Source organism: Phodopus roborovskii, unplaced genomic scaffold, assembly GCF_943737965.1.
Source record: "Phodopus roborovskii unplaced genomic scaffold, PHOROB, whole genome shotgun sequence".
In the NCBI taxonomy this organism is placed as follows: domain Eukaryota; kingdom Metazoa; phylum Chordata; class Mammalia; order Rodentia; family Cricetidae; genus Phodopus; species Phodopus roborovskii.
Window position 1 is genome coordinate 23714517 of NW_026126480.1, and position 24340 is coordinate 23738856.

The 24340-nt window shown below is 34.0% G+C and overlaps 1 protein-coding gene across 1 annotated transcript in view; it reads left to right on the top strand.

Annotated features, from left to right (window-relative positions):
• Pde3b (phosphodiesterase 3B) overlaps nucleotides 1-23888 on the top strand; it is a 121947-nt gene extending 98059 nt beyond the window's left edge. Inside the window, exons 6-16 of the mRNA XM_051192719.1 lie at nucleotides 1047-1257; nucleotides 1817-1890; nucleotides 9010-9149; nucleotides 10148-10285; nucleotides 11552-11663; nucleotides 13360-13473; nucleotides 15170-15369; nucleotides 17047-17250; nucleotides 18609-18770; nucleotides 20556-20808; nucleotides 21966-23888. Of these exons, the coding sequence (XP_051048676.1) occupies nucleotides 1047-1257; nucleotides 1817-1890; nucleotides 9010-9149; nucleotides 10148-10285; nucleotides 11552-11663; nucleotides 13360-13473; nucleotides 15170-15369; nucleotides 17047-17250; nucleotides 18609-18770; nucleotides 20556-20808; nucleotides 21966-22183 (1826 nt within the window). The 3' untranslated portion in view covers nucleotides 22184-23888. The remainder of the gene's footprint in view (nucleotides 1-1046; nucleotides 1258-1816; nucleotides 1891-9009; nucleotides 9150-10147; nucleotides 10286-11551; nucleotides 11664-13359; nucleotides 13474-15169; nucleotides 15370-17046; nucleotides 17251-18608; nucleotides 18771-20555; nucleotides 20809-21965) is intronic.
• The last annotated feature ends 452 nt before the right edge of the window (nucleotides 23889-24340 follow it).

The window sequence follows — 24340 nt, forward strand, 5'->3', positions numbered from 1 at the left end:
GGAAACCTCAAAATTTATAGCTAGAAGTATATGAATAGGGTTCCCTCTTCTAGAGATAACCCAAGGGAAATTGGTTCTCTGTGGTTGTATATTTGCTTCCATGCCCATTGCCACATTATTCCAAGAGCCAAAATATGTAAACAACCTAATGTCAGTGAATACGTAAATACTTAAAATGTGTGATATATATTCATCATGTGCCTGTTTTATGGGATCTTTAATTCCTACAAATGTATTACTTCTGTATACCTCTCTTCAGATAACTCTTCATCACTTTAGCTCAAGGAGTTCACCAAAGATTCCACCAGTAATTTGAGAGGTCCTGCTACTTGGTCCTGAAGGATTTTTCTCTTCATTTTGTGTGTGTGTGTGTGTGTGTGTGTGTGTGTGTGTGTGTGTGTGTGTGTATGTGTATGCGCGCGTGCGCACACACGCATGTGCATTATTCTCTTTACTGTGTTCTAGGCTTGTTGAGTTGCAGAGATGTTAACTTTTCTCTCCATTATGGAATTCAACACAATTTTAGCATAAAGTAGCCTCTCTGTTTGTTGAATGAGCTAGAAATTCGTGCTTTTAATTTTTTAAAAGGCTGTGCTAGTATAATTTCATCAACTTGTTTAATGTTGTTAAGAATTTTAGTTCTTCAATATTAAATATTGGAAAATTAGGAAAAATTTCCAATACTTTGTCATGTGGACAATCAACTTTTTTTTTTTCTTGAAACCACCAACCAACAAAATGTAATGATTAAGACCAATTTGAATTTGAAAAATTTGTGCTGTGTAGTTCACATTATTTAAAGGAATTCTCAATATTTATCTAATATGTGTCATTATACCAGAGGTGATAACTACTAATTTCTTAGTAATGATTAGTAACAACAAATACAATACCTATTGCTTAAATTCTTACACTGTCTCAAAGCCCAGCATAGATACGAATTTATTACTATTTATTATTCTTTCAGAAGGCAAATACTCTTTATAAAAACTCAAAACACATAGTGAATACATATTTATTTATATATCATCTCTCTTAATTTTTAGGTGCTTTGCCCGGCCTTAGTCTTGTGAACTCTCCAAGCCATGTACCAGTGTCTGCTAGCTCTCTAACTAATCGATCACCCATAGAATTTCCTGATACTGCTGATTTTCTTACTAAGCCAAGTATTATTTTACATAGATCACTGGGCAATGTACCCAATGCAGCAGATTTCTATCAGTACCTTAGAAACTCTGATAGCAATTTGTGTAGCAGGTAAGTCCCCTCTCCTCCTTATTTCTGTTTCAATATATAGGTTCTCTTGAAAGGTATTGGTGGCTTTCTGATTCTGTATTATAAGTGCCGGGTGGTTTAAGACTATATCAACTGTACCTAGTAGTTTTTATTATAGTTGAATGTTTTTCCCAGTTTAGTGCTGTTAGTTTTCACGTAAATAATCTCCATCTAAGGTGAAATACAGTGGTATTCTATTCTTCACAATGTTTTAGTAAACAGAATTATTTAATGTACACTACCTAGATCTTATTTTGCAATCCCTTCTTGATTTGGTATTCTTATTTTGGCTCCATTAGAAATACATGTTTTATCTTAGATCCCAGTGTTGACTTTCAAAAACTTGTCATTCCTTTAAGGCCACAAAGGAGCTTCCTAGAATAAAATCATTTAGGTTTATGCACAGATTAGTGCATATTACACTATGTTACAATTGGGATCTTATTTAAAAATTAGGCAGATCTCCTAATTACGTTCAGGTAAAAAAATAAAATCTCATTTATTATATGTATATATATATTTATCTATTTTATTCTATAAGCTGCGGACATCAAATACTCAAATATGTTTCAACATGTGAATCGGATGGTACAGACCACCACAGTGGAAAATCAGGTGAGATTGCATTGATCATATTTATTTGAGTTCAAGGTTAGTTTTACATTTAACTTCCATGTACCTACTTTTACATTTCTGGGTTTTTTGTTTTCCATGTTGCTGGGGATGAAAAGAGAGCCACATGTTCTAAGTGAATACTCTACACTGATTATACATCATAGCTCACACTTCTCCATCTTCACAGTGAGGAATATAGTGTTTTTACTTATTCTCCAGGAATCACTAAGAATGACAGTGACAGATGGTGGGCCTATTTTGCATATGTGTTGCACAGGTGTATGTAGTCTTTGGTTATAGCTAGTATTGCTAAGTAGTGAAATTAGTAATGTTGAAACTTGTATTACCCAATTTCATTGCTAAAGGGATTACATACTTTTTATGGCATTGTGAAAAATGATTCATGTCACTATGAATTATTTTATACCCTCAAACGAGAAATGCTGTTGATGGTATTTTAGCTGTTCCATAACTTTAAAAAATTATCATGGAAGGTATAAACTGTAAAAAGTTGTACCCTTAGGAAAAAGAGTCACAGAAAAATAAGTAGGCTCTTGGCAATTTTAGACTATAAAATTCACTTTTAAAGTATAGGACTCAACAGTTTCTAAATGATTTATTATTTATGTATTTATGTAATTTACATTTTAAAAGGTTGTTTAAAAGGAAAAGAAGACTGTGACTAATCCTTTATACACAGTCTTTCAAGAACAAAGGCAGTAAAATTTCCTTGCTTACTCATTTGACTTATATTACTTGAACATCACATCCACACTAAATCATCACAAGAATAGGCAACAGAGTGATATCTCTTATGCACATAGACATAAAAATTCTTAACAAAATAATAGCAGAGTGAATTTAGCAAAGTTAAATAAAATGTAAAAATTCCCCACCCCCATGGTCAACTGGTATTCCAAAAATGTAAGAAATATGGGACATCCAAAGGTTAATTAGTGATGTACACTGAAGTAATGAAATACAGAGAGGTGGAAACAATCACATGATGTTCTCAAGAGATAGAAAAACAGAGAAAGAGAAAAAGAAAAGCACTATACAAAAATTTACAATTTTTGTGGTTAAAACCAAACTTGTAATAGCTAGGTAGTTCCTCAACTTGATAAAAGGTATATTTATAGCTAACATCCTTAATAGAAAAGTTATAGTTAATATTATTTTAAATTTTTTATTACATTTAATTTTTATGTTGCTGAAGCTTGAACTTGAGAGTTCTATGACTACTTGGCAAGCACTCTACCACTAACTACATTCCCAGCCCTCTTAAATTTGTGTGTGTGTGTGTGTGTGTGTGTGTGTACGTGTATGTGTACGTGCACATATTCTTGTGCTTGTATGTGTGACTTTATGCAGGCCAAATGTAAGAATATATGTATGAAGCACATGTGTGAAGGTCAGAAGGCAGCTTTTGGTAATAGAGTCTTGAACTCAAGGTCATCAGGCTTAGCAGCAAGCACCATTATTGAGCCATCTTGTGACTCATTTAACATTCTTTTTATATTTTTAAATATTTATTATTTTAACTGTGTATGTGTGGGTATATATACATGGAATGCAGTTGCCCACAGAGGCCAGAAATATTCGTCAGATCAACTAGAATTGGAGTTACAAGTTGTCATGAGCCTCCTGATGAGTGTGGTAGGAACTAAACTTGGCTCCTCTACAAAAACAGTATGCTGATGAGTCATCACACCAGCCCCAAATTGTTTTTATTGGAGAAACAATATTACATTCCAGAAGCTCATTAACAGCTGGGGAGAATATTTGGTCTCTGCAGTTCTGTTCAGCAGTATATTAAGGATTTACTGAGAGAAATGTGAAAGAAAAAATAAATGAAGGCATCTATAATGTAAAGGAATATCTTAATAGATCATTATCTATGAATTATCAATCATCTATTCATAGATAGGTCTTTTCAGTGGAAACTATGACTCTCTCCCTCCCCCATTCTCTCCTCTCTCTCCCTCTCTCTCTTTCTCTCTTTCTCTCTTTCTCTCTTTCTCTCTTTCTCTCTCTCTCTCTCTCTCACACACACACACACACACACACACACTTACACACTTTCTGCTCCCTCCTAGAACTGCTAGAATCAGACAAGTTTAATTCAACACTGTTTCTCCATGTTAGAAAAAAGTTGTTAAAAATTGAAGCTAAGAGAATATTTCATTTAAAGCAATATTTAAAAGAATGATGTAGCTAGAATAAATCTAACAGAATAAATAAATGAAAATTCATAAACTAAAAATTATAAAACATTGCTGAGACAATACCTAAACAGATAAACATTCCATAGGATTTGAAAACTCAGTATTATTAAATTGACAATTCTCCCAAATGGATAAAAAACAATTTAATGCAGCCCTTATAAAATTTCAGCTGATTCTTATTTTAGGGGGTGAAAATTGAAAATTAAGATGTTAAAGCTTATGTGGAAGTTCAAATAGCCTACAAAAGAAAATTGAATTTGAGGTGTTTGGTGTGGGCACAGAGATGAAGTTCCCGGGTCAATGGAATAGAACTGAGGTCTAGGGGAAGAGTTTTGCATTAATGTCAACTAATTTTGGCAGGTAAGCCAGATTGTTGAGAAAGGAAAGAATGGCTTTCCCACTAGATAGTGCTAAGATATCCACTGACTAGGAAAGGAACTTGAAACGTTGCTTAACTGCATGCTTTAAAAGTAATGAAATTACAGTGTTAATTCAAAACAAAACAATAAAACATAAAACTTACAGAAGTTATAGGTCAAGTTGGTATGCCCTTGATTTGAAAGAATCACTTTTAAATACAAATTTTGCCATCTTTCGAAGAAAAACAATTGACAAATTTGGTTTTAGCAATTAAAAATTTAACCAGACCTTTTGGGTAAGGCTTTTACAGCTCTTCAGGAGGCAAGTACACAGCCTGTTTGGGTTATAGAGTCAAAGCCAATTTAGCTATAGAATAAATTCAAGACCATTCTCTCTAACTCAGTGATACTTTTTTGAAATTTTCAATTTTTTTAAAAAAAGACTTATTTATGTGTATGTGTTTTGCCTGTATGTATGTCTCTGCATATGTGTATTCATTGCCTCTGGAAGCCAGAAGATGGCACCAGTTCCCCTTGAATTTGAGTTATGAGTACTGATTTATGGATAGCTGTGAGCCTTCATGTTGGTGTTGGAAATCAAACCCAGGTCCTCTGTAAGAGCAGCCAGTAACTGTTCACTGGTGAACTATTACTCCAGCCCCCTGCCCTAATATTTAAAAGTAAAAAGAGGGCCGAGGATATATCTCAGTGCTAAGATCTCCACCAGTAAGGCCCTAGATCAGTACCCACTAGTACAGAGAGAAGGAAGCAAAAAATGGAAATAAAAGAGGTTGTTATTCAAACGGTACTAATAAGAAATTGAAAGGACAAATCAAACGTAACAGGAAATAGGTACAATTTCTTTGTCTAAATAGGAATTGTATTCAGGCTATATAAAGAACTTTTAAAATTCAGTAGTAGTATGTCAGACTACTTAGTTAGAAATTGAGAAAAGTACTTGTATGAATGCGAAAAGTAGAGCCAAGGAGATAATGAATTTGAGGTCAGCCTGGGTACATAGTGAAATATCTGTCAAACAATAAAAACAAAACAAACAAAAAACACAAACAAGAGGGAGGAGGAGATATTCCAATGACAGTCATTTGGCAAAAGAGCTAACTGGATAATTAAAATAGAAAAAAGATGACAAACATCCTCAGGGAAATTCAGTTCTACTACAATGAGATAACACTAATAGTCTAAGTAGAATAGCTAAAATCAAAGGGAAAGTTACCAGTAGACGGATGCAGAAGAATTTGGACCCTTGTGCAAAAAATACTTTGACAGTTTCTAGAAAGTTACATGTAGATTTACCACATGAAAGTTACATGTAGATTTACCGCATGACTCACCAATACTCACCAGAGTATACTCAGGAGTAAACACATTCAACAGCATTAGTCATGATAGCCCAGATCTGGAAGCAATACAAACACAAGCTTGTGAGTGAATAACTGCTGTAGGTATAAGCCTACAGTGGAATTTTATTTAGCAATTAAAGCAATGAATATTTGCTATATAATTCAACACAAATGATAATGTTTTAAGAGAATGAAGCAATGCTCAAATATTCACATACTATATTATTACATTTATAAGAAATTATCAAAGGGTAATTTTATATAGTGTTGAGACCTAAGAGGATAGTGGAGACTAGCCGCAAACAGCATGAGGGACATTTTGGATATGATGAGACTGTTCTAAAAGTGGATTTTCATGACAGTTGTGTAACCTTACATTTACTGAAAATATGTAGTTGTGTACTTAAGATACAGGCTATAATTTCTTTTGTTTATCCCAAATTCAGATATTAAAACCCTGACCCTCAGTGCAATGGTATTAGAGTTTGGGGCCTTTGGGAACTAATCAGATTATGAAGGAGGAACTCTGAGAAGTACGATTATTTCCCTTAAAAGGGACTCACTAGAACTTTGTAACTTTCTTTTGTACTGTGTGAGGAACTGATATTATGACACCTGAGAGAACTTTCTCAGAACTCCACTGCATTGATACTCTGATCTACTTCTTGGCCTCACACTGTAAGAAAAAAGACCTCTATTGTTTATAAGTCACCCATTATAAGGTATTCCACTATAGTGTCCTTCATTGGCATGGTAGGTTTTAATAGCATGCTATTACACTTAATACAGCTTTTTAAGATGTGTGTGTGTGTGTGTGTATATATATATATATATTCATATATATCTGAGATTTATATATATACATATGTATATACACAGTATATATTACTCATATTTATCTGAGATTTTTATATATGTATATGTATGTGTATATATACACACACACACACACACACACACACACACACACACACACACACATATTTTCTTTTATCTACTTCTAGTTCTCTGCAATGATAAGTCTCAGTGGGGAGATTTCCCACTTGAATACTTTCCATGTGAGTATAATAAGATGTTGGCCAGGGGAGCAGTCATGTGAAGTATTACTGTATGGAATATTTTTTTTCTTGTTTAATGTAACATTCTGTCTGCGATTAGTAGACTTCCAGATGTTCATGAATTTTATATTCCACCTATATAGTCATTTCTGTTTCCCAACAGAGAACGGGGTGGTTTATGCTCTAGAAACTCAATTAAAAACATTTCTTCCAATGTGAACTTCAAGTGGCTAAATATTTCATAGTATAAATTCTAATTATAAATGTTCTCTGATACTAGAGAACTTTTATTTTTATCTGAGTAAGTTGGAATTTTAAAAATTAATGTTTTTATTTTAGTAAAATATTTTTTAAACTCAAATAATATATTCTGATTTTAGTTTCCCCTCCCTCTACTCTTCCCAGTTCCTACTCACCTTCTCTCCCATCTGGATCTACTCCCTTAGAAAACAGGCATCTAAGAGATAATAGCATAACAAACATAACAATATATCATGATGAAACAAAAACTAACACATTGAGGTTGGACAAGACAAACAAATAGAGGAAGAGCCTAAGACAAGATAAACAAATCAGAGACCCACTGCTTAGCACACTTAGGAATCCCATAAAAATACTAAACTGGAAGCCATAAGATATATGCAGAGGTCCCAGAGGATCTGGCATAGAGCTCAGAAGAACCAGCTTACTGGCTTTTACCTGTAACTCTAGCACTTGGGAGTGGGAAACATGAGGCTTGCTGTAAGTCAAGGCCCAGCTTGAGCTACATATTAACAGTTCTAGGCCAGCCTGTGCTACAAAGTGAGATGTGTGCAGCCAACCCCCCCCCCCCCCGCAAAAAAACACAACAAAACAAAACCCCAAACAAACAAACAAACAAACAAAAAACCCTAGTTTTACTTTTTAAAACAGCCAGAACTATAGTGTGGATGTGCTGAGGGATTGCTAGTTGAAGGGAGACTGGGCAATTTAGTGAGATGCCATCTCAGTAAATAAACAGAACTAAAGATGTAAAATCCTATGCATTGAAGAGCACACAGGCCATGAGTTTAAAGCTCAATGAATTTTTATGCATTGTGCCATCTGTACCGAGATCTAGAAACTAAATGTTATCTTAAAATTTCCCTTTATGCACCCTTGAAGCTGTGCCCCCTAAGGTAATGATTTCCCTGTCTTTCAGTGCTCATGTGTACCACTCATGCATATCATTAAATTAAAACAAAGTATTGTGTGTTTGTGAATGATGGCAGGTTGGGGCTAGGGAGGCCTTCATACCATGGTGTGCATGTGGGGATCAGACAGCTTTGTTGAGTTAATTCTCTCCACCTTTATATGGGTTCCTGGGATTGAACTCAGATTGCCAGGCTGTGTGGCAGGCACCTTTACTGGCATGGCCATCTCCCTGACCCAAATATCAATTCTGAGACTTTTAAAAGAGCATTTCATAAGGAGAATAACAGGGTATGGACCTTCTCCTGCATTTTGTCATTAATCATTTTGTATTTAAGAACTCACATTGTGTGTAATTGCATTTATTCTTGTTACTTACTAGTGTGTGAACCCACCACAAGAAAAGTACCTGTTTAGAGTACTATAAATAAAATGAAACATGAATAAGTACTGTTTGGCTACTGCTGTTACTCTTTTTTCCATGTAGCCCAAGAAAAAGACTATTATTAATCAAATAAACATATAAATAACTTAGAATTCATCATATTGTGGTTTTAAAATTTACATGTCACTTAATTATATTTAGTGTTTTTGTATCTGACTCTCATATGAGGATTGTTTACACCAAATTGGCAAGAAGCGTATGTTGACAGGGATTGACTTTTTCTGTTTCTCGCTTTGATAAAGGTATCTACCCCTTTCTGTCATCCATGAGTAGATATATAGACTGAGTCCCATATGTGAAGTGTTTGTGCTGTCTGAGCATAAGACCCTATACACAGAGTCAGCGAGATAGAGCTTGATGGTATGAATAAATGATTTAAACTGAGTTGTATTCTGATAAAACTATCAGAATAGTTTTAAATCAGGAACCAGTTTTTGTAAGAAAGTTGCATATTTAATATACATTTTGTTTCTATTTATTGCTGTGTATACTTTCTGAAAGGTGAAGAAGACAACACTGCTTTCTCAAAAGAACCATTCAACATTGTGGAGTCTCAAGAAGAAGAGACGGCCAAGAAAGACAGCAAGGAATTACTTATGGAAGGTGATAATCACCTAATGGAAGAGGCACAGCAACCAAATGTAAAAGATAAACTTTCAATATCATTATGTTAAGGTGAAATATGATACGAGTTAGTACTGACTCCATTGTTTTTACACAGAATATAATTATCAATATAATGGCACTTTAATTTTTCACTGAGAAGTCAATTACTGAAATAATGCCTGGGTCATAAATAATAGTCATAAACCTATCATCCAGGAACAAACAAGATTTATTTTTGTATGAATATTTAATTTTTTAGTAGATGTGTTTCTGTTATTACTTAATTATATTTAAATGTAGAGACCATAAGCAAAAAAAGAATAATAATTTGCATGGGCTAGGAAGTTGGCTTAGTTGGTAAAGGTGCTTGTTGACTAGCCTGATGATCTGAGTTCAATCCCAGGATCCACATAGTGGAAGGAGAGAACTTTGACTGAAAAATTATCTTCTGACTTTCACAGACACACACTGTCACATGTGAATGCTCACACACAAAATACAAAAAACATAACAGTTACTTCTAGTAGTACCATTTTCCTGAAGTTCAATATGTAAATTTGCAGGACAAAATTCCATTCATGTACTTGGGGATACTATCTTAGTAAGAAGTATTACTGTTATGAGACAAGTTTTTTTTTCTTTCTTTTTTTTTTCTTATACTTTGTTACATATACTTTCTAAAATGAAAATAGATCTTTAGATTTACATAGTCATTTGGAAATAAAATACTTATATAACCAATGTATCATGAGCCTTCTGATGCTAAGAAGACGTGTTTAAAGTTGTCTCAAGATGGCATTTAACAAATAGAAGAAATAGAAGGCAAGATCAAGATGAAAGAATATTTGAGTTTAAAATATCTGTGCTCAAACACATAACATACAACAATAATCCTTTAGAATGCTTTTATACTAATATATTGAAGTAATAATATTTTAGATGTATTGTTTTGAATAAAATAAGTGACTTAAGTTCACGTTAAAAATACACAAATATTTGTAAAACATAAAGTTGTTTTTTCTCTTGTGTTCAGATTGACCAGGAAGCATTATTGGACCCGATGTTAGTAGAAGATTATGACTTGTTAATAGAAAAGATGAGCAACTGGAATTTTCAGATTTTTGAGCTTGTAGAAAACATGGGAGAAAAGTCAGGAAGGATTCTCAGTCAGGTTTGTTTTCATATCTCTACTTTATTACTACAATTTCTCTCATTTATAAAAGCAAAATCTAAATCATGATACTGGTGTAAGTTCAAGTTCAGAAATGGCATTGTCATTAAATTTATCTTTCAGGTAAAGCCTCAAAACATACAGCTAAATGTACATGATACACATGTTACATATTGTATGCTATTATAAGTTTATAATTATTTCACATATTAAAAAATCATTTATTTGATTATATTAATAGATTTAATTTAGGCTAACATAGTAACAGAGTTTTGAAAGGACCTTAAAAGTGATTTAGTTCTAACTACTGAAATGTGAACTTCATTTTTTTTTTTATCTGCTTTCCCTTTCTAGACCTTAGCTCAGTAGTTCATCTCGTAAATGAACCAAGAGTCAAGAGTTCCACCTAATCAATCTGTATAACAGTTGACCTTCCTAAAATAATGATTCTTATTAATTCCCTTAATATCTTAGTTATAAAATTCAAGACAAAAATGGATACCATGTGATGGATGTAGAAAGTCCTTCCATTGAATTCTTGAGAGCCAAAATTATGATAAATATGTTTTTGGACTTTTTTTTTAAACATTAACAACAAAGTAGAATTTGCAATGTGTTTCAGTAAATTTGGAATAAAAAACTAAAGAGAAGTCAAGAAAAAAATTAAATTGGGACATGATGCATGTGATAAGATTTCTTTGCTTTTCTCCCTTTTTTATTGTTTGGGAAAAATAATTTTTGAGACGCTTTCAGTGAACTAACTTTAAAAATGCACTGAGAGATTTGGAGAGATGTCTCAGTGACTAAGAATACTTGCTGCTCTTCCAGAGGACCCAAGTTTGAATCCCAGATCTCCTGTCAGGTGGCTTAAAACTGCCTGTAACATCAGCTCCAGGGTCTTCAACAACCTCTTCTGCCCTCCACAGGGCCTTCACACACCTGGCACCTCACATCCCACTAGCATTAAAAAAAAAAATAAGTTAAATATGATGAACCTGGTACCACAGTCTATAATCCCAGTTATTTGAGAGGCTGAATCAGGAGGATCTCAAGTTCAAGGCCATACTAGACATCTTAATAAGATTCTACTTTACAAACCAAGATGAACTGTGGACTTAGTGAATAGAGTGGGGATCTCAAAATTCAATCCTAATACCTCAAGAAAAATAAGATATATGCGTGGTTATATTTCTAAATATATCACAAATTAAGCTACAGAGAGACATTCTGATTTTTAAAGTGAACTTCATTTTATTTTACATTTAGGTTATGTATACTTTATTTCAAGACACTGGTTTATTGGAAACATTTAAAATTCCCACTCAAGAATTTATGAATTATTTTCGTGCATTAGAAAATGGCTATCGAGACATTCCTTGTGAGTATTGGCATACCTGGTTAAGTTCTAATAACTTGTCTTTCTCTTCAGATAACCCCTTGTATTTTTTGAAATACACATCTGAGAAATTTTTAAATAGATATTTTTAAAGTATCTTTATATCCTATTACCTGATATTAACTGATAGGTTAATTCTGATATATGTCCTTCCTTCTTCTAAATTCATTTTTTGTATATGTATGTGTATGCATGTGTGTGTTTGTGCACTTGTGTTGTAGGTGTACATGGGCATGTGTAGGACAGACTAACTAAGGCCTTCTTTTTCCTAGAACTCACCAAGTACCCCAGGCTTACTGGCCAGTGAATCCGAAAGATATTCCTGTGTCTGCCTGCCCCAGCACTGGATTCACAAGTGTGTACCTCAGGGCTTGGTTTTTTCTTTTTATCTGAGTTCTGGGCTGAAACTCAGGAAATATTTTACTGATTGAACCTTTATTGAGACAGGGTTTCTCTGTATTGCTTTGGAGCCTGTGCTAGAACTAGCTCTGTAGACCAGGCTGGCCTCAAACTCACAGAGATCCACCTACTTCTGCCTCTCAAGTGCTGGAATTGAAGGTGTGCACCACCACTGTCCAGCAAGTGTCTTACATTTTTAAGTGTTTATTAATGTTAAATCAACAAATTCAAAAAATTGTTCATTTAAAAATATTTAAAACTTACCCATAATTTCCTATTTTATTTTGTGTTTTCACTTACAGAATGATTTTTAATTTTTTATATTCAACATAATTGGAACTTCATGTTAGGAAATATATGGTTTTCTTTTATGTGTTACTAATGTCCCTTCATATGAACATATTAGTAAATTATCCCTAAATTGGCATAAATAATAATACTGCTTAATAGTTTAAAGTAAATTTCCATTTACTCTTTATAGGAAATCTAAACGATGACTGTTTCTCAGTTTTTTGGCAAAACGTAGGTATGCAGACTATATAACTGTTCAGTGAACAAAACTATTTCTGTGTGTGTGTGCACGCGCACATGCATGCACGCACATGTATACAGGTGGACAGGCCTGTGTGCACACAATGAGACTAGAAGATGATTTTAGGTATACTCTATATCACTGTCTTTGAGACAGGGTCTCTTACTAAACCTGTGTCTATGATGGAGACTGGAGAAGCTCCCACAGTCCTGTCTTCTCAGCCCTGTCCCAGGTACTGGGATTGTTGTTCACATTCAGTTATGCCTAGCTTATTACTTGGGTGCTGGGATCTGGATTCAGATCTTCATGCTAGGATAGGAAGTGCTCTTACCTGCTGGGCCATCTTTTCTGTTCCCAAAACTATTCTATATTGTCTCTACATAATCCAGATACCACATTACAAAAGGCATAGAATGGAATCTCAATAATTTTTCATGACTTTTAGTTATCTTCGTCTTCACCATCTGCTCTTTGAGGCTTTACTGTTGTTGTTGTTTTTTTTTTGGTTGTTGTTGTTTGTTTGTTTTTTGTTTTTTTAATCTGAAAACTTTTTGAAGTGTTTTTTTCTTAATCTTTTAATATACCAAGATACCTTAAAAATAAAATAAAATACAATTGTGTGAAATACCTTTAACATGTCTTACTTGTTGGAATATAGTATAACTAGAATTTTTTTTTCACATTTTAAATGTCTTATGCCAAAGCTAAACAGAATTATGCTATAATAAAATATTTGGGTAATTTCAGATCACAACCGTGTACATGCCACGGATGTACTGCATGCTGTTTGGTATCTAACAACACGACCGATTCCTGGTTTACAGCAGAGCCATGACAACCATGAAGCACAGACTGAAGCAGGTACTTTCTTTAACTATTTAATTAGAAATAATCAATCAAGCTGTCTTATGTAATAGCTTCTAATCTCTAAAATTTTTCTTTAAGTAAACTTTGGTACATAAAAGATTGTGTAAGTTACAATGTTTAACATAACATAAAAATTTTAAACCTGTTACTGTCTTAAGAAGTAGGTTATGGTCCTGAACTGCTACATGCAACATTTTCCCTTCTCTTCCTACTGTACCAAAATAGCCATTATTTTGAATATTTTGATGATTTTTGTTTCAGGTCTATTATGTATGCTTAAAATGCACAGTAACACCAAACCAAAGGAACATGTTTAAAATTTCATGGAAGTATTTAAGTGATACTTGAAAACATTCACAAACATTGTAATGTAAGTTCCAAAAACAATACTGTCCCGTATCACAAATACCACTGTTTAAATAAGCTCGATGTATTATAAAGTTTCTATATCTATTTGAGCTTACAAAAGAGTGAAAAACTCTAGTAAAATACATCTACTGGAGTAGAGGTTTATGAAATACAAAATTGCGTATTCTGTAGTCTTATTTTCTTCCAATCTAACATTGGTGAGATAGTGCTAAGTAGTTCCTGTTGATTAAGAAGTAATGAATGGCTACTGGAGAGAGAGCTCAGGAGTTAAGAACTCTTGCTGTTCTTCCAGAAAATTCAGGTTCATTTCCCACACTCCTGTGGGTAGTTCACAGTCCACCTCCAAGGGATCTTTTGGACTCTTTTGGCTTTGGCAGTCATTGCACTTATGAACACATGCTTGTGCACACAAGTACACACACAAACACTGAATATTTTAGATGCTCAGTAAGTTAGGAGAGAGTGGAGGGAGAGATCATCTCTCTACTTGGCAGTTTTTTTTAGGGAGTTAGGGGTCTAAGCTCTATAGAGATTTCTGGTGCAAAATCGTGGACAACTGATGAATTTGTACCTAGTGATGTTTGAGTTCTGATGGCAAATTACCACATCTGAATACTGAACCTTCACATGTGTGCATGCATGCACACACGCACACATGCACACCACAACCCGATGACACTAAGGCTGTACATGGATTGTATGGATAGTGTGTGTTATTCAAAGTATTAAAACTATATGAAATGTTTTTCACTTGTGTAAATTACATTTCTAGATGACAGACCAATCCAGTGGTGCTCATGGTATTTTTTGCAGATAGATTTCCTTTCTGGAGACTGTAGACCACTGAAAGGGATTACAATGTATAAATCTAAAGGTTTTAGATAAACTGAAGCTATCTTCCTTGGATAGCTATTCTCCTTTGAGTAAAAATTCCTAGATTATTACTGTATTCTGGTGCATTTAGAAAACTGGCCATGGGAACTTTGTTAGTGCATATTGTATTCATAATGAACTTTGGGCCTTCTGTGCCTCTCTTTCCTTTATTCATATTTATGGCTTCATGGGAATGTTTCTGGAACCAGCTAATTGAAGGACCAAATAGCCAGGCTTATTATTAATCAGCTTGAGCAAGAAAGCATCATCCTTGTGTCAGGATTCTCTAATGACCTGCAAAATAAACAATGGGGAAAAGTGTAGACTTTAAGTCCGTTGAGTCTATTTATGTTCATCAAATTAGTACTGATTTAGGAAATCCCATCCTTAGCATCATTGTCAAGAAGTTACATTGTAATGTTGTCTTCTCCCCCCCCCCCCCCCCCAGATTCAGATGGTAGACTTGGTTCTGGACAGATTGCTTACATTTCTTCAAAGAGTTGCTGTATTCCAGATGAGAGTTATGGCTGCCTGTCTTCAAACATTCCTGCTTTAGAATTGATGGCTTTGTATGTGGCAGCTGCCATGCACGATTATGATCACCCAGGAAGAACAAATGCATTTCTAGTGGCTACAAATGCACCTCAGGTAGGAAAGAAATTTTTAGAAGCTTAAGGATAATTCTGAAAACTTTTATGACTCATTATATATCTCTCTATAATCCATCCTTCCTGTGAGTCATGTTGCCATTAGACTTTTCTTTGTAATTAATTGATGAAAACACATGATGATGAATGCTAAAGAAATTTAGGAAAATCAGTTTCTTCAGCTATAAAAAAGAATAAATACTTTATGAAATAACTCCATGTTTTATGAATTCTAGATCTTGATAGAAATATTTTTGTCTTTTATAAATCAGTAAAATTCTGGTTGGATCTTTGTTCCATCTGACTGGGTACATTGTATGGATAAAAGAATAATGTTTTTTTAGGTATAAATATATAAGTGTACTAACAGTGTTTTCTTGTGCTGGTGAGACACTTTACCAGATAAAGGCACCTTCCTCCAAGTGTGACAACCTGAGGATCACATGATAGAAAGAAAGAACCAGTTACTACATGCTGGCCTCAGACCTCTACACATGTGCCATGGCATGCATATGTATACCCACCCTACATATACAAATATGTGTGTATACATCACAATTGTGATAAAAAGATATATAATAATTTACTTTGGTGTAATATTTATTTGTATTTTGTATGGTCACATCATAGTTTAAATCAAGTAGTATGAGTTTACAACATGAATACTGTAACTGCAATATTTTTAATCATGAGGGTTTGGAACTAAACATATACCTTTTAGAAGCATTTAATGTGATTTGAGGTGTTTATTTGTGTAGGAGATTACTGCCGTGGTGCATGTGTATTTATAACCACATGCCTTACATAGGGACTTGTTACTGTTTCTGGTGAATTTCTGTTTTCACTTTAGCATTCTATTTTATTCTAAGTTCTTACTTTTCATTATTTGTAGCCATTTTCTGTTTATCTTTTTACCTATATTCAAGTAAGCTGCCCAACTGTTTTAAATATAGGAGATACATTATTTTAATCTCAAGTTGAGTGATGTAGGTATGTGTGTGTGTTAGTCCTACAGAAAGAGAGGCGGAGGGAGAAATGAGTTAGGAGGACCACATAATTTATTTCTCTGTTGAGTCTTAATAGCTCATGATTTCTATAGTAAGTTTCTGATAACTTTAAATGTGATCACTGATATTGTTCACTTTGTGTAATTTGGAAGAAACTACCTACCCAGGGATACATACTGTAGTACCATTCTACAGATTCAGAGGCCATTCTAACCTTCACATTATGTTTGATTGACTTTTACATTGATAAATCACAATCCTTTGGGGAATGGTAAATCACAGTCCTTTGGGGAAAGCACTAAATCTGATATAAGGAGACTTGTTTTTGATTTCTCGTTGCCCACTTGCTCCTGAGGTATATGAATGAAGATAAAAGTTTATTCTTCTGGAGCTGATAGAGGGCTCATTTCTTAAAAGTGTCTATGTTGAAAGCATGAGGAACTGAGTTAAGATCCCTAGAACTCATGTTAAAAAGCCAGGCATAATGGCATGCTCTTGTAACCCTAGCATTGGACACAGGAGGACTAGTGGGTGTCTTAGAAGCTAATTATGGTGAGGAGTATGTAGTGAAGCAAAACTCGCGTCAGGGCAATCACTCTTCTATTTGTGACACTGAGTTATTAAACTCCTATAAATAAGATGCTTGTCGCATTTTTCTTTATTCCTTTTAGGCAGTTTTGTACAATGACAGATCTGTTTTAGAAAATCATCATGCTGCATCAGCTTGGAATCTATATCTTTCTCGCCCAGAATACAACTTCCTGCTTAACCTTGATCACGTGGAATTCAAGCGCTTTCGCTTTTTAGTCATAGAAGCAATCCTTGCCACAGATCTCAAAAAACATTTTGATTTCCTTGCGGAATTCAACGCCAAGGTTTGTTATGTAAAGTAGTGCCTGACTTTAAAAGGGAAATTGTTATTTTTAATGTTAAGGATAAAAGGTAGGTTTTGGTGTTAAGTTGGAATTACATTACTACACATGAAGTAAGAGCAAATAACATCAAATAATATTATGCTATTTTAAATAAATGTTTTTATTATTGTGGCAATATGTCTTAAAATATTGTTGCTTGCTATGCTTTCTTGACAAATAGTGATTTTCTTTTAAATATTAACAAACCAATCAATTATATCCAAAGTTTTTATAATAAAGTTTGAGTTACTTAGTGCCAAGTATGACATTTTATGAAATTAAAGTGTGTTTCTAAGAGGCCTTCTTTGTATTAATAATTTTCTACTGGTGACCTGGCAGAAGAACAGTGTCTCTTCTCTTCTGTTTGGCAATTATTTCCTCATCTGCAAACTACCAGCTGTGTATAGTCACTGTGCTGTGGATTGGGGAAGATCAGCTAACAGCCTTTCCCCTCAGAAAATTCATATTTACGGTGGCATGTAGAATCACTAAACTGCTCTGACAATGATAAAATGGCAGTGAGTCCCATGTAGTAAAAGAGTTGAGGGCCATTGTTTTACTTTCCTCCAGTTATGTCCTGCTTCTTTGTTAGCTAGCAGGAAGCTGCTGATTCCTCAATTTTTATTCCAAGAGGAAATACAAGGCATACTGAATTTGCCTATCTAATAATGATAATTGCATTTACTTAAATAATGCTAATTAATATTTATATAGCCTTTATTATCAACCAGGCACCTTGATTATTAAACCTATGGCAATATTTGACAAGATTACCATCACCTCTTTATAGAGAAAGAAATGGTTTTGAATAGGTTGTAAATGCTGAATTAATATCCTTGTGAGTTAAGATTGGGACCACAGAGTTGAGTTTCTAAAACTCATGTCTTTGAACTGTATCTGCCTGTTACAGCTAGAATTGATTTTTCCTTAGCTCTTTTAAGTGGCCTTTCTTTAAGGTAGAAATAGTTAACAATTCGTATGATTTATAGATTCACATGTACATATATTTAATACATATTTTGTATACATACATAAAATATATACTTCATTATTCTCTATAATAATTACAAATAATAAAACCAAAGCCAGCTTTTTTTTTTTTTTAAATAAAAAGCTTTGCCTCTTTTAAAACAAAATGTTATGAATACTTCAGTAGGACATTTTACCACATAGGTCTATGTTATAACATATTCTGATTTTATGGAAGCATTTTCTGTCCTTTGGACAGGAAACAATTTTAAGGTAATTGGTAAGAACAAACAAACATTAGAAACTCTTTGTGACTCAGAACCTAAAACAATTCTGTTTGTCCAAAATAGGCAAATGATGTAAATAGTAATGGTATAGAATGGACCAGTGAAAACGATCGCCTCTTAGTCTGCCAGGTGTGCATCAAGCTAGCAGATATAAATGGCCCAGCAAAAGCCCGGGATCTGCATTTGAAATGGACAGAAGGCATTGTGAATGAATTTTATGAGCAGGTAAGATGGAACATGAGATTGGTGGAATTTTGAAGAGCTGTGTTATAAAGAAAGCACCTTTGGGGTCTTCAGTTGCCCTGAAAGGGGTTAAGCATTGCATGTACCCTGGCTCTTAGTGGTTTCTCAACTCTACCTTTACTGCTAATATTTTTTTAATCTTATTTTATATGTATGGACGTTTTGCCTGCATGTATTGTCTGTGCACCATGTGTGTGTCTGGTGCCTGTAAAGGCCAGAGAGGGCTTTAGATCCATTGGAACTCAACTTATAGATGGTTGTGAGCTGTCATGTGAATATTGAGATTTGAACTCAGGCCCTCTGGAAGAGCAGCCAGTGCTTTTAACAACTGAGCCATCTCTCTAGCCACTACTGCTAACATTTAAAGTAGCAAGCAAAAATATTACCTGCCTAGAAGAGGTTGATTGTACTCTTGGATGAATAGATAAGGATAGACTCTGGTTTCCAAGGTTACTTTTAAACTGAGAAACAGTTGATTTCCAAATGAAGTAGTTTTTTTCCTCACCACAAATTTTTTATTAATTATTTGGGAATTTTGTGCAGTGCATCCTGATCACACTTGCTTTCCATTCTTTCCAAGTCCACCCTCCGACCTTGTGCTTCCCCAATCAAAACAAACAAAAAACCCCACCAAGTCCAATTTGGGATGACTGTACTCATTGGAACATGGTGAAACTTCCAGTGTCCAGAAAATTAATGACTGTAATTATAACTGAGAATGAAAGACATTGAAGGCTTCTCTGACACCCCCCGAAAAAGGAACAGTCCAGACAGGAAGCTATTGATGAGAGTTGATGGCTTCTGGTGGAGATTGGAGTAAGACCAAATGAAGTAGTTTTTAAGTGATTTTATGGACATATTTAATCATCTAAAGATATTTTCAAGCCTGTTATAGAAAGACTACCTTTGCATTGGAAGCATCTATTAGACAAAAACCTGACAGAAAATAAAGGATAGAATTAAGTTCAGAGTAGTTACTGAGTGGTTTTCAGACACTTGAATTATAAACATTTTATTTTTTTCATGTCTTTTAAAATCTTGGCTTTAAAATATTCTTACCCACTAACATAATCTGTGCCATACTATGTAACCTGTTATTGAGAATGGGAATAGAAATACATAAATTAGATTATAATCTTAAACTAAGTAAATATTGTCTTTTATTACCCAATCAAAGAATTTAGCTTTAGTGTATTAATTGTAAACTATTAATGTTGATATTACAGAATGTTGCAGGTTGATGGTAAAATTATTAGTATTTATTTAAAAAAATATATATAGCTTCCCTGTTAACTGAATATCAGCTGTACTAGTTGATATAAGCAGAATATGAGAATACAAATTAGTTTAAGATTTCTCAAATGGAGAAAATATTTTTCCTGTGCTGGTAGTTGATGCAGGTCTCAGGAACACAAAGTGAACATGTACTCATCAAGCCATACTCCAACCTAACAATACTCACAGTCATTTGTTTTTGTGTAGATTATTTTGATGTATATTGTGTTTTTAAAACCTCAAGATTTTGGGTGTGGTGTTGCATACCTTTAATTACAGCACTTGGGAGGTAGAGGCAGGCAGAGCTCTGTGAGTTCAAGGCCAGCCTAGTCTACCCAGTGATTTCTTAGACAGCCAAAGCTATGTAGAGAGATCCTTTCTCAAAACACCAAAAAAAGAAAGAAAAGAAAAAAAATTCCAAGATAATTTTAACAATATACTTTAATATTGTTGGATTTTTGGTAAATGCATTTTTCTTTCTTAATTGCTCAGGGAGATGAAGAAGCAACCCTTGGTTTACCCATTAGTCCCTTCATGGATCGGTCTTCTCCTCAACTAGCAAAACTCCAAGAATCTTTTATCACCCACATTGTGGGCCCCTTGTGCAACTCCTATGATGCTGCTGGCTTGCTGCCTGGCCAATGGATACAAGCAGAAGAGGATGATGATACAGAAAGTGGTGATGATGATGATGGTGAAGAATTAGATTCAGATGATGAAGAAACAGAAGATAGTCTAAATCCCAGTAAGAATAGAAGGAAACTATGTTTTGTTTAATGTTATTAACTACAAATGTTCCTTAATTTGTATTTAGATTTTTGCATCTTAGGTACAGGTACAGATATGTTAACTCCTGTCAGAGTGTTCAGATTGAATAGTCAGGTTTTAGATAATTGCTGTGTGCTGCTACTGTGTTACTTCCATGTCACAATTGGTACTCTTCATTAATGAAAGCAGCATTTCTCAAGATGCTATCCTCCTGCAAATGCTCATCTGAACATCTGAAATGACTCCTAGCAGTTAGACTCACCTAACCCTCTTCAAATAGCAGAATAGCTAGAAAGCACAACTTGAAAGCAGATCAAAACAGTGGGAACAAAATGAGAAAAGAACCCCTGGCTCTGAGAGAACAAAGGTTTTAATACTAAGATTGAGTTATATAGCAACACATTTTTCTGAACAAGACACTAAGTGGGAAATAAAAAAAAAAAATCTGTCTTTGAAACTTAATGAAAAGTCACTTCCTGTTTATTTTAAAGTAAGATTTAATTTACACCTAGCTAGACACTTTTTTCTAAGTATACCAAGAATCTGAACTGCAACACAATTAAGAGTTGATTAAGAGTTGTGTTTTTATTTAGTGGAAATACTTCTCTGTAGATGCTGTCCCCCAGCTAGTGCTCTTCAGTGTGCTCCGTTTGTATAAGTAACTTCTACCCACTGCACACATCAATGCTTTGTGTTTATGACTAGCATGGCAGAGAATAATCTTATGCCTACTTGAGGTTGGTTGACTGGCTTTTCAAAATAAATAGTATTCACCAGAATACTGATAATTACATTTAATTTACTACATTGGAACAATTCAAACTTCAATTTTTTACTTTGGATTATTAAGATTTTCATCTTAGATTTCAGCACTATCTTCTCCTCCAATCCAGTCTGTGTTCCTCTTCTACTTTGTTTCTATCCAGAACAACCTCTATCACTCATAGCTTTGTCTATATAGTTCTGTTAAGATGTGATCTCCATAGTGTGGATAATTTTTTTTTTCTTACTGTTCACATTTATAACCTTAGAGCTTGCATAACTACTTAGACTAGAGTGGGCACTGAGGCATATATTGAATGAGCCATGGAATTGTGTTTGCTTTGATATAAATGTTTGTTTTAAATTTCACAGAATCACAAAGAAGGAAAGGCAGACGGCGGATATTTTGTCAGCTGATGCATCACCTCACTGAAAACCACAAGATATGGAAGGAAATCATAGAAGAAGAAGAAGAAAAATGTAAAGCTGAGGGGAACAAACTGCAGGTGGAGAATACCTCCTTATCTCAAGCAGATGAGATTCAGGTTATTGAAGAAGCAGATGAAGAGGAAGAGCAAATGTTTGAATAGAAGAAACTCATGCTGAAGAAGCCCTGGGGTCCTATGCCCAGGGTCAGCAGTCATTACCTAATTAATGCTCACTGTGCTGATTCTTAACTGACCATTCCCACGTGGACAGGCCTTAATACTGTGAGAGAATCCTTGCTACCCTGGCTGTTCTCACTCATAAACACTTTGATTGTAAACTAGAGAATGAGTCTTACAGTTGGCTGCACTTGACCCATGTCGCAAAGCCCTTCCCCAAAGCCTTCACTGGTGTGTAAATCCTTTGTTATAATGCTGCTTTGCTGGGTAGTGAACTCTTTATTTTTCATGGTGAGGGAGGGCTAAAACTGAAAATTCTAGAGACTTCAGCTTTCGAAGTGGCCATAATGCTTTTATGAAAACAGGATTCATCTTGTTTTTCCAAGTATTTATCTTTTATGTCTTTGTTTTGGGGTGTGGGTGGGAAAACAAACTTCTGCCTAATCCTAAAAGGAATTCATTGTTGCCTTTCTTGAGTGATTTCTGCTCATGGCAGTACACTGTTCAATGTGGTTCTCCCAGCTTTGTCCATGAAGGACTGAGGACCTTTGTTATACTTAACAAAATCCAGGTGCATCAATTTCTGATGCTTTTTATTGTTGTGTATAATCTATAATCTACTTGTGTGTTTTGTTTTATTTCTGCCAAAAGTATTCAGGTTTGCTGTGGACATCAGAAGTCTGATTTTAGTCTTACTGATTTTGTTCCATGGTTGAATTTTTAAGGTGTTTAACAACGAAGGAACTTTATTCTTTAGTCAAAACTGTTCTTTTTATTTTTTCTCAGGATAAGTAATTTTAAATATTTAGTTATGCTAAACATGGCATAGAATTGCCAGAAAAAAAAATATCCTAATATCAATGTTACCTTTTATAAAATAAGCGTCATTTTAATTAAAGCAAGAAAAAGGAGATAGCTATCTTTGGCCTTAATGCAAAATCAGATGAAACCAATCCCATCAAAGATGTTGCCTAAATAATTGGTAATCTTTAAATATGTGTCTTGTGTCCTTGTGTCTGGTTAGAGTAAAACTGATATTTTTGTTTGTTAATTTCTTTGTGCTCCAAGAATATATTACAGAGATGACTCATTACTATATATTAATACTAGAACCCCACAGAAAGACTGAATTCGCAGGTAAAGTTCATGATGGGAATACCTACTAATTTTTTACATGAGAACTCTATAAATATTTCAGTAAATAATTCATACAAATGCATATAAATAGCTTACTAAGAAAACAGACCACATTTGTAATGTTTACATAATCTCATTAGAGTGTAGCTATATGCCCTAGTTATGAAATATTAAAGTTGTACAAAAGAACCAAATTATACAAAAATGGTACATTGATTTCTCATTATCCTTGAATACTGTACAATGTTTTGGAGCCATTCAACTTTATGCACAGTTAACTGTCAGTTTCCAGTGTAGTTCCTATAGAGTGTAATGCTAGAGTTTCCTACCTACCTAAGATATTTAGATCTACAAGGCAGCAGTTAAAGATCTATTGAAGTACTAGGGTTTTTGAATCTGCAGATGGTATATTTAATGAATCACTACACTTTATTTATTAAACATGTTTAGTGCTGAGTTTCTTCCTGTTACTTTTGCTACTACAACCACATCATTTGTAAACTGGTCACCACATATTACTGAGTAATAAAACTTTAACTGATAATATATTAAATTTGCATTTATATATATCTTGTGTGTATATTTCTCTAAAATGTATTTTATCCTATGAAAATGTATTTATTATGTTGCTTTCTTTTCCATGCAGAAAACCGTATACATGTGGGTATAGGTTCATACATGTGTAGGCATGTATTATGAGAAATAAGTCTCTAAACTATTATGTTACTTAGATTTTTTTATTGGAGTAATTTAGTTTTAAATTATATCCTGAAGAAGCACATTTTTCTTCTGTTAAAAATGTTAGTAAGAACTCATTTGGAAATAATTCTTAAATTATTTAACCATTACTTAGTAAACGTAGAACATCCCAAAGAAATTGAAATTTTCCATGCAAAAATTTTAAATATTATAATTGAAAGTCATTAATGGGATACTGTATTAAAAATGTACATGCTACTGTTAGATGGGAGTCCTACTTGAGGAATTGTCTTTAGCCTTATAAAT